At 40.1% G+C, this 12,032-nt stretch overlaps 1 protein-coding gene across 1 annotated transcript in view; it reads right to left on the bottom strand.

Moving 5' to 3' along the window:
• LOC309554863 (uncharacterized protein) overlaps nucleotides 1–12,032 on the bottom strand; it is an 87,357-nt gene that overhangs the window by 45,863 nt on the left and 29,462 nt on the right. Inside the window, exon 2 of the mRNA XM_082256584.1 lies at nucleotides 3,758–3,899. Within this exon, the coding sequence (XP_082112710.1) occupies nucleotides 3,758–3,877 (120 nt within the window). The 5' untranslated portion in view covers nucleotides 3,878–3,899. The remainder of the gene's footprint in view (nucleotides 1–3,757; nucleotides 3,900–12,032) is intronic.

Raw genomic sequence — 12,032 nt, 5'->3', positions numbered from 1 at the left:
CCTATCATCTGATTGATTACAACTCTGATCATACTGATCAAAAAAGAAAAGGGTTTAATACTTTAGGGGTGACAATTTAAAAGCCTGTACAGGACATCAGTTTAGAATTAACTATGAAATATGTTTCTAGAATTATTGCTCTCACTCACAATTCTACTGATTTCCTGTGACCTCAGTCTGCTTTCTGACCATCAGTCTCCTGTGCTGTCTGCTATCTGTTTTCCTGGTTGCCAATCCTGGTCTGTCTTAAACCCTGCTGCCAGCTTGTCTTAGGTTCTGGTGCTTCTTCCAGCTGCTTTTTGAGTCCGCTCCTTGGTGGCACCCTCACCTGCATTCTTGGTGATCTCTGTTGCAGTCTGCCTGATCACCTCCCTGCCAAGTTATCTTTGAGACGTGAGCACCTCTGTTTAAACTCTCAACACATATACCACTATGTGCCCTTTCATTTCCTATTAACATTCCAAGGGTGTTTGGACCAGAGGTGTAAGAGGAGCATCTTTTTATTTCCACCTCTAGCCTGGTACGTGGAGTAAGGGTCAAGAATATGTAAAGTACAGCACAGAATACAGAGTGCCCCTTACGTTGGTGGTCAGTGGTAGGAAAAACAGGTCCCAGCAGCAGTGATCAGTGGGAGGAAGAAAGCTTCAGAGTTATGGTTCAGCAAGAGGAAGAATGCCCCAGAGTCAGTGGTCAGCAAGGAAAAGAATTCCATAGTGTTGGTTGTTAGTTAGAAAAAGAGAACCCAGTCAGTCAGGTAAAAGATGCCCCACTATTACTGGTCAGTGAGTGGAAGAATGGCTGTTACCTCAAGTGCTGGAGTCACAGTCACATAACTATGTAATGTATATATTAAGCAAATAATAATTTTTTAAATGTACATGTAATAAACATTAAAGTGGAGTTCCAGGCTAAAATGCAACTATGTGTTGAATAATAGAGGACCCCACATCCATTCGTTTTTTGGATATAACTTTTTTTTTTTTTTTGTCGCTTTGTACCTTTTTTGATGTCTTCAAGCTATACTTCCATTGTACCTCACTGCGCCGAGATACGACAATTCCTCTCTTGAATCTACTCCTGTGTCCTGTGCCATCAATTCCAGGATTCAATGGGCATCCCCCGCAGCTAGCATCTTCCTTCCCACTGCACATGCTCGAGATCAGGAGGTGCATGCTGGGTAACCAGCATGCACCAAATCCCGTAAGAGAGACCCAGTGGGCTTCAGATGCCCACAATCAACTAACAAAAAGGGGACACTTTTGAGTACAGCCAATTGGTAAAGAACGAGCAGGGACTGTCAGGGGGTAATTTTATTGAGAAAAATGTCCGGAACTCTGCTTTAAAAAACGACCATATTCTTCCTTTGACAACTGCATAGTTTGCTATGACTACCCCCCTCATTAATATGCGTATGTTCTTGAATTTCTATTTGACTTCCTGGTTTTCTTTTTTCTGGTTAAACTTTGAACTTCCTTGTTTTAGTCTTAACATTATGAGAGGCGGTGAAAGCTCGCAATCTGGTTACTCCACTTAACCAAGCCCTGTGAAATATCTGTCAGCTAGAACTAAACCAAGGGTCATTAACAGCATTATTGTTTATCTGGTTAGTCCTAAGGAAGATCATGTCCTTCTGGTTACAAACTTTACTAAAATGAATAATCTAATTTATGTAAATTCACCTATAATCTTACATTTTTCAATAAATGTTTTCCTAATTCTTAACTTCCAACAAAACTGTGCATTCTTATAAAGCTTTTTTTATATGTTACTCCTTTAGTTAAAAGGCAACGTGTCTTTTCTTTAACTTGACTAGGTCTCATTTTAAGGTAAACCTGTGATTTGCCTATGTAGGGGAAAGGAAGAAATACATATCCCCTGTAGAGGCTTATTTTAGCTTCTTTTTGCCCTGCTCCTAACCCGTTCACTTAGAGATGCATGTCATACCTAATACTTCTGGGTATGGGGGGAACATGTGCTCCAATTTCTCCCACATAAAAGCAATTGTCAAAACATGTCAAATGGGGGTAGGGAGACTACCTTTTGTGGACGGGGGAGTCCTCCCACAGTGTTTTTGTATTCTGACAGCAGGGAAACATCCCCGCTGTCAGAATACATTGATTAGAGCTACCTGCTATAGCTGGCGGTGGAGATTGAGCTGCAAAAATTTGACAGTGCAGTTGTACAGAAATACATTTTGGTAGATTGACTTCTGTACAACCACCCTGCCCATACGTGGATCAAAATTTGTCTGATCCCTGCTGAGCCAAATTTCAATCCATGTATGGCCTTGTGATTGTGATTTGGAACCTACACAGGGGGTTTTATCTTTGTTTCTGACAATGGACTGAGTGGTAGGGGAGCAAAAGAAAGTAAAAAGATGCCGACTTGATATTTCACATATTATTTAAATACTAGGGCAAATATTATACTTTTTTCTTAGATTTGGCAGGGATGTTTGGATTAGAAAGCTATCTGAACCAAATTGCATATTTTTTTGTCAGGTTAGACATCTCACTCTTGCATATTTCAGCTGTGAATTTAATTGTTTGCATTCACTTCCAGTTTCATGGAGAATTCCACCATTTGCAAAGAATTAGGCATTGACGGATGAAAAATGGACATCAATGCATTCCTATGGAAAAACGAATGTAGATGGATGATCATTTATTTATATACGTTTTCATCCGCTTCCATCAAGATTCATTTTTGTGAACGTATGAAAGCCCTATTTTTTAATCCGTTAAAAAAACAGTTCGGATGAAAAACAATGACAATGCATAAAAACGGATGAAAAACGGATGAAAAATGGATGAAAAACTGATGACAATGGATGAAAAACAAATGACAAACAGATGAAAAATGGATGACAATGGATAAAACAGATAAAAACGAATGACAACAGATGTAAAACGGATGAAAAACAGATGAAAAACTGATGACAACGGGTAAAAAACGGATAAAAAATGGATGACAACGGATGAAAAATTTATAAAAACAGATACGAAATGAATGAGAACGGATGAAAAACTGATGACAATGGATGAAAAACAGATGTGAAACTGATATTGACTGAAAAAAAAACTGACGACAAAAAGTGACTGAACTGATGAAATGAATGGTCCGTATGTGCCTTAATTACAAATTAAGGCACATACGGACCCCTTAATTTGCATTTGAGCCTGCAAATCATTGCAACCATGATCAGTGGATCCCGGGTGCAGTGCTCGGACTTCTGCAGACTATTCCTCTAGTTCAGGTCCATATCGAGGTACTGACCTTTAATTACGGAGCTGGAGGAAGTATCAATAAACTACAAAAGTAGTGATGTCACAAATTCAAATTTGAGGTGTAAATTCAAATGAAAGGAGAAGACCCCCCCCCCCCCCCAGATTCTGTAAGTGGAGGAGCATTTGGGTGGTGGGGGGCTGTGGACTCTAATCATGTTTCATGTTACACCCTAAATATGAATGTACCATGAAACATGATCATAAAAGTGGAATTAGCTTATACATACATTGATATGAATGTGGAGCTTAGCCCTACTGCATCAGCACATACAGTACTAAGTGATGAGCTCCAAAGTGGGTGCTAGACAACAGTAGACAACATCTGAGCATCAAAAATGGAGCCTGCAGAGTGAAACAAGTCTTCTATCATGTCTAATAGAAAAAGGCAAATCCATACAGAAATGTATTCTAGTTGATGGAAAGACAAATGCATAATTTTATGATCAAAATATATTTTTATAATATCATACCTGAAGCTGAATCCTTTGATACATCTCATTCATATAGCTAATTCCCAGTAATATTGAGCTGGCTACAAGCAGCAAAAGGAGCAAATGGCCAGATCTCAGGGTGTTGTCCGTCCCCAACATTGTGATTGTACAAGCAGGTGTTCTGAAGATGAGAACAAATCAGATGAATCAGTTGAAGAACTGCATACTTTTATTACCATCAATATAACATCATTGCCAGGCTCCTAATGCTCTTTTATGAGTGCTTGGCAGTGGCACACATCAATTAAGGGAGCCGTATAGTACAAACTGTAGTAATATCAATGAAAGAATATATATATATATATATATATATATATATATATATACGCACATCGTTCACATTGGAGCAATTTGTCATGTGATTTGACAGGTCAAATCGCAGGATAAGTCACAGCCTATTGTTGGCAATGGCACTTTTCCAATCTGTGTGAAGCTGACTTTGCGGTGCCACACCAATTTACAAAAGAATTTCCTGCACTACCTTTGCCAGTTTCAGGTGCGACTTCAATAGACATCTGTGCATGAAGCCGCACAGATGTCTTTCAAGTAGCAGCTGAAATTGCACTGGTCTGCTACTATGAAATTGTGCTAATTCAAGTGAAGTTGCCACGATTTTAAAGTAGCAGCAATGTAAACCAGGGCTAAGGGTCAGTTAACACCACATGCACTACAACACTCATGTCCTTATTAAGGGTTTAGAAAAAAGAGGGGGGAAAAATGCACTGGAATGCATCAAAAACACACATGCAGAAAAGCATCCAGGACGCACCTGCACTGTGTTTCTATGGTGTGATCTGGCCCTCAAACCTAGAAGATGATTGGTTACTATGCACCGCTGCACTACATTTTTTCTGCTCCAGTTTTAGTAAGTGGGTATTTACCATAGAAGTCTACGGGGCTGAAATTGCAGGGCACTATTGAAAACAAGCGATTTTCCTTGTCATGCGATTCTGTGCCAATCAGAAGTCACACTAGTGTTAAGGGGCAAAATCTCCCCCAATATTGGTGGACAGCTGCCCTAATTATTTATAGAGAGAAATTAGCAGCACTGGAGGTTTGAATATTTTTTTTTTGTGCAATTTTGTGTCTTAACAACCATCTTTTTCTTCTAATAACCAGCTTTCCAAAAATCACTCAAACCTAAAAATGCATTAAAAAAATACAACAAAAAATACAAAATCACAAAAAAAAGTGTAAAGCCAGATTAACTATAAAAAACAAAACAAAAAAAACAACAACAACGTTTGGCTGAAGTCCTGATTTAAACACTTCTTGCAAACTGACGTATAAATGTTAACCCCCCCCCCCCCCCGCCGCCTTCTTGGCTCTGCCTGGGTCTCCCATCCCACCGCCGACTGGTTCGAGTCCCAAATGAAGCCAGATCCAGCTTCGTTCAGGTCTTTGGTCTTTTCATGTATCCCGGAAGCGACGTCATGGCGTCACTTCCGGTTTACTTGGTTGCCAATGGCGCCGATTATAAAAAAAATGTCAGTATTCAAAAATGCAGATTTTGGCATTTTGAATACTTTGAAGTGCAGTGGAGGGGTCTGGGGTCCCTCCAAAAATAGTACCTGTCACTGCATATTACTGTCAAAAGGGATGTTTACATTCCTTGTGACAGCAATAAATGTGATCAGATTTTTTTTAAAACAGTGTTAAAAATAAAAAAATAAAATAAAATAAATAGGAAAAAAAAAATTCTTTAAAATGCACCCCGTTCCCATGAGCTCACGTACCAAAGAAAACGCATATGTAAGTTGTGCCCGCAAATTAAAACCATGTTTAAATCACACATGTGAGGTATCGCCGTGATCTTCAGAGTGAGAGAAATAATTCTAGAAAAAGACTTCCTCTGTAACTTTAAACTGGTAACTGTTAACATTTTTTAAAGCGTCAACTATGGATATTTTTAAGTACCGCAGTTTGTCGCCATTCCACGAGTGTGCGCAATTTTAAACTGCAACATGTTAGGTATCTATTTACTCAATGTGACATCATCTTTCACAATATACAAAAAATTGGGCTAACTTTACTGTTTAGTTTTTTTTTTTTTAAATTCAGTGAAATGTATTTTTTCCAAACAAATTGTGTTTGAAAGACTGCAGCGCAAGTTCCGCATGACTAAAAAAATTGCTAAAAAAATACTGTATATATAATGTCTAGGGGTTCTAAGTAATTTTCTAGCAAAAAATAGCTTCTAGCAAAAATTAACTTGTAAACAACAAGTGTTGAAAATACAATCAGATAATAGAACGACTTATCGTTCGCATTTTGTTGCATGATACTAGTATCGATTTCAACAATGCCTACTAAATGCATGATTTTATTTGTACCATTCTGGAAAAGGTTCCTTGATGCGTAGTTACGTATTGAATAGTGCAAAACAAAAACAATGGCAGCCAGGCTTTTTCCGGGTTATTTTAGTGTTTCGATAGCCGATCATTACATTTCGTCCAACAAAATCTGATGGGACAAACATGAAAACGTTTGTTGTACGATAGCCTAGCGAACGACAATCGTTTAATCAGTACAGTATGCGTCTGATGATCATGCGCGGTCTTTGTCTAACGATTTTTAGCAGACGCATACTGTACTGATTAAACGATTGTCGTTCGCTAGGCTATCGTACAACAAATGTTTTCATGTTTGTCCCATCAGATTTTGTTGGACGAAATGTAATGATCAGCTATCGAAAGCTGTGTACTAACGATCACATTATCGCGCGATCAATTCAAAAGGGTTTTTTTTTCCTTACTATTATCCGATCATGTGTACGAGGCAATAGTTACAAAAAAAAAGGTTATTGAAACAGCTTTATCAAGCTATACTGTGAGAAACTGCTAGATACCTTGTCTTCCACTGTAGAATTAGAACATAGAATATTGAAAACTACAGGCAGTTCCCGGGTTACAAACACCCGACTTGCAAACGACTCCTACTTACAAACGGAGGGAGACAACAGGAAGTGAGGAGAAATCTCCCCCTAGAAAAGGAAATTCACTCCTGTAAGAGTTATCATGGGAAAAAGGTGTCTTCACTGAAGCTTTATCACTAATCCTTGTTTCCACAACAACCCAAAATTTTCAAAATCCAGTTGTCATAGGGACAAAAATCTTCACAACAGGGGTACAGACAGCAAAACAAATGGTACAGGGGTGTCAACCCTTCCCTATGCTATCCAATAAACTTAAAAATAATTTTTGTGGCTGGGGCTACACTTAAAAAATGTACCTGTTCCGACTTACAAACAAATTCGACTTAAGAACAAACCTACAGTCCCTATCTTGTTTGTAACCCGGGGACTACCTGTATTGTAATGCCCCGTACACACGTTCCGATAATCGTACGACTCATCTTTCGTAAATTGTTGCATGGCACTAAAATCGAAACCAACTCGTACTTACCATCAGATCTTGTTTGTACGATTCTCTGAAAAAGTTTGTTTGCTTAGCTACTTTTCAAAAATGATGTCATATATATGTGTGACCCCTGCGTTATTTTCCTGTTTCCGATCATGTGTGGTATTTGTCGATCGATTTTTAGCGGACACATACTGTACTGATGAAACAATTGTCGTTTGCTAAGCTATCATACGACAGAAGTTTTCCTGTTTGTCCCTTCAGATTTTGTTGGACCATCTGTCGTGATCAGCTGTGTACTAACGATCAGATTATCGTGCGATAAAGTCGTAAGCGAGTTTAATCGTGCGATTATCGGAACGTGTACGGGGCATAAATATGCTATTAGTTGTATGCAGTACCTGAGAGACACTAAAGGGGGGATATAATAAAACTGGAGAGTCCAAAATTTGGTGCAGCTCTGCAAAGAAACGAATCGGCTTTCAGGTTTTAGCCCCCCGGTCACACCGGGTGATTTGACATGTCTGCATAGAATATTTAGAATAGCAGCTAGCATCCAAACAAAACACTTTATTGAAGCATTTTCAACAAAAATAACGACAGTCCATTGCCAGTGTTACAAATCAGCACAAGAATGCATACAGACAATTTACAGAATGGTAGCTCACCATATACTTCTACATATCACAAGTCCCACCTCGCCGTACCACCCCCTCCGCCACCCCCAGCATCACATTTGTTAAATACAAATAAAGGATAATTGTATAAAACGTGCAATGCTGGATATACATCTGTAAATCAGAATAAAGAAAAGTCCTTGGAGAAGGAACTTTGAGACTTACCATGAAGTTCTTCAGCTTGGCTCGTCCTTTTCCAACTAGTCAGGTGAAATGGGTTACGACAATAGCTATAGTGTAAATACCAGTGGAACCTGTTTGCTGGAGCATAAAACAATTCAATGGTTGCAGGTTAAGCAAGTTTATTTGTCTAGAAAGGCCAGCAGAGACAATAGAATGGAAGGATAGGATAACATTTTTTATTTTTTTTTTGTATAGATTTAAGATTGACACAAGAAGGATCAGAAAGGGCATGTCTATACTGCAATATTTCTGCTGTCTTTCTTTCTGTTGTTCTGTTGATATTGACATTAGATTCCAGTTGCTTATTTTTATGCCATATGTTCTTTATATGTAACCCAGCTAACATTAGGGAGGCATTATTAGTTGTACATTTAAAAGTCTAGCTGAAATGATCACATCACTATTTTTTGGCCTTAAGACTAGGGATCAACTGATTATCGGCAAAGCCGATATATCGAGGGCCGATCTGCACTTTCCCCGATACCGGTTACCGATATTGCTTATATTTCAGGACAGTGCTGTACTGGAGTGATGCCTGCAGCTAGAGCCATCACCCCGGTACCGGCGTCCATAGCCGACGGTCAGCTGTCTTGCAATGACAACCAATGCGGCTGAGAACCCGCTCGGCTGTCATTACAAGGAGCGGGAGGGAGCACCCCCCCCTCCCACTGCCTTCCGCGGCTCACCCGGGTCTCCCGTCCCACCGGGAGACCCGGGCAACCATCCTGCACCGCCGCCGAAGAGAAAAGCGGATCAAAGCCGCATTCGGCTCTGATCGGGTCTCCTTGTAAAAACCCGGAAGTAATGTCATGACATCACTTCTGGGTACTCAGCACCAAATTTTAAAAAATTACAGCATTCAAAACAGTCAAACTGGGCGTTTTGAATGCTTTTAAGTGCAGAGGAGGGGTTTGGGGGGTCTTTTAGACCCCCAGATCCCTCCATAAGAGTACCTGTAAAAAAAAATTAAAAAACATTTTTTTTTCAAATGTCCGAAAATATCGGCAGATATCATCCGATACCGATATGCAATGGCCAAAATATAGGTATTGGCAATAAAAAAACAATATTGGTGGATCACTACTTAAGACCATTTTACACCTATGGGCTCGGTAACGTATTCAATGTATTCAATGACCTTGTATTTGTGTGTTAGGCCAGTCTATCCATTTGAATAGGTTGGCAGTGCAAGGTAATACATTAATTAATGCACTATTTTTTGCAAAACACCACCCTGCAATATGCTATGTGCTTTGTGGTGTGCTCTGTGCTGTACTGCAGCCAGCATTTGCCAGCCACTGTACATGTATGTTGGGGTTCCATTCTAAATGAATAACACTGTAACACATATAGTAGAATACGTTGATGTGCATTGTAGCAAAACACATTTTTTCTGCATTACTGCATAGGTTTGAAGCCAGCCTTTATAAATTTGTGTCAAAATGTAGTGGTTTGTGCATGTTAATAGCTTCCTGATATCTGCTAAAAAAAAAAAAAAAAAAAAAGGATTGATTGAAGTGATCATAAACCATTACATATACCCTGTAAAGGGACTATCCTCAGATAATACACAGAGATGAAACAAATTCTGCTACATAAGTTGTACCTGTTTATCTGCAGTCTACTCTTCTCTACAGACATTCAAAGTCCATTATTTAGTAAGCTTGTCAGAAAAAAGGAGATGGAGAGCTGAAGTTAAAGGCCCCTTTCACACGGGCGCATCGCCCGATGGAGTCCGTTCTGCTCAGCGGGGGATCGATCCGCCGACCCCTGCTGAGCAGGCGAGTGACTCACTCTATGTACAGAGACGGGGCTGTCAGATCTCCGCTGTTCTCTATGGGGAGATCGGATGAGAACGGACCGCCTGTCCGTTCTCATCCAATCCCATCCGATCCGATCCGCCAGACGGATGGAAAATAGGGTTTCCATATGTCCAGATTTCACGGACAGGATCGGATCGGATAGCAGTGGGTGTCAGCTGAGATGTCTCCGATGACACCCGCTACCCCATAGAGATGCATAGAGCATCCAATCAGGTCTGCCTGAAAAACTGACAGGTGGATCGGATCGCCCGTGTGAAAGGGGCCATACTCTGCAGTACTCAGTGAGGAGAGCTGATTGGAGGGAAGAGACACAACCCTCTTCACACAGCACCAAGGAACAGAGGTGAGCCTGTCAATCAGCTGGAAATCTCTCCCCTGTCACCTTTTTTCTCTTGGTGTCAGGAAAACTTGTCAGAAATTATTCATGCAGATAGCAGAGGAACAGAGCTGCAGACAGAAATGACACTTGCTGCTCTAATTGAGATAAGCACATGCTATAGAGGGATATGCTTTGTTCATATTTCATGTCTGAGGTTTACAGCCACTTTTAAGCTGATTGCTTACACATTATTTTCTGTTGCACTTTGATGAATTACAGGCTGCATTTCCATTGTCATTAGTAATTCAGTCCTCATTGCCATATTTAACCACTTCTGGACTGAAAGGTTTTGCCCCCTTAATGACCAGGCCATTTTTTTAGATTCAGTACTGCGTTGCTTTAAAGGACAATTGCGCGGTCGTGCGACACTGTACTTAAATAAAATTGATGTCCTATTTGATCACCTGTGCAAATTTTATTTATTGGGCTATACAAAAGCGACAATTCTGGAAAAATATATATTTTTTTCCCTTTCTGCTATATAACATTCCCCAAAACAAAAAATACATTTTAAAAATCAAATGTTTTCATCATTTTAGGCCAATTTGTATTCTGCTACATATTTTTTGGGAAAAAAATCCCAATAAGCATATTTTGATTGGTTTGTGCAAAAGTTGTCTTGTCTACAAACAAGGGAAAAGATTTATGTCATTTTTATTTATTTTTTTTTTTTACTAGTAATGGCGGCGATCTGCGATTTTTAGCGGGACTGCGACATTGCGCGGACAGATCGGACCCCTAACTGACATTTTTTACACTTTTAGGGGGTACCAGTGACATTACTACAGTAATCAGTGCTAAAAATATGCACTGTTACTGTAATATTGACACTGGCAGGGAAGGGTTTAACACTAGGGGTAATCAAAGGTTTAAGTGTGAACCTAGGGGAGTGTTTACTAACTGTGGGGGGAGGGACTTGTTAAATGAACACAGAGAGCTGTCATCCTAAATAGGAGGATCCCAGGCGCTCTGTGATCATTTCAGAGAGAAGAACGATCAGCTGTGTTTACAACAGCAGACCCTCGTTCTCTCTTAGCGGGGAGCGATCGCGGGTGCCCGGCGGTGATCTGGGCCGTCGACCCCGTGGATCGGCATCTCCGCTGCCCAGTGGGGGTGGGCGGGCGCCTCCAGCGGCGCGCACTCGCCCCTAGGAGCACTGTACTACCGCCGTACAGACGTAAGAGTAGATTGTCTACAGTATAATCACATTATTGGAGAAATAATGTATTATTATATTGTAGACATCCTACTCTTAAAAGATTAGAATAATAAACAGGCAACATGGGGAACATGAGCATGGTGGTGCAGTTCTTATGATGCTTTACTACATGTAAGTCTTGCCGTATGGGGCTCGATTGTGTACAATTTTATGACTGTTAATAAAAGCAATCTAATTTTATTACATTGTATGTGCTTTATGACTTTTTCTTTGGTACCTTGAAAGTCACTTAAAGTAGAACTATATGCAAAACTTTCCATTTTGGATAAAGTATAACCCCCGTCAGGTTTTTTTTCACCATCTGTGTTCCGTTGTGGAGATTTCCCTTTACTTCCTGTCCCATAGCCGAACAGGAAGTGACAGAAAATCCCTGCAAATATAGGAAATCCGTTGGGGAGCCCATTGAAACAGGGTGCCCATTGAAACATTTCTCCTCTATTACTTTTCTGGGGACAACCCATCATTTGGGATTTTTCTTTTACTTTCACTTTCAATGGTAATGGTAAACAGGACAAATAGGGTGAATCTCCCTAATGGGGGAATGGACAGCAATGGAAACTGACAGATGTTCTGATCTCTCTACCAGTGCCGGGACAAGGTCATGCAGCGCCCAG

Source organism: Pelophylax lessonae, assembly GCF_965119305.1.
Source record: "Pelophylax lessonae genome assembly, chromosome: 4".
In the NCBI taxonomy this organism is placed as follows: Eukaryota; Metazoa; Chordata; class Amphibia; order Anura; family Ranidae; genus Pelophylax; species Pelophylax lessonae.
Note: the sequence above shows the minus strand (reverse complement) of the source record. Positions and strands in the feature narration are given on the sequence as shown.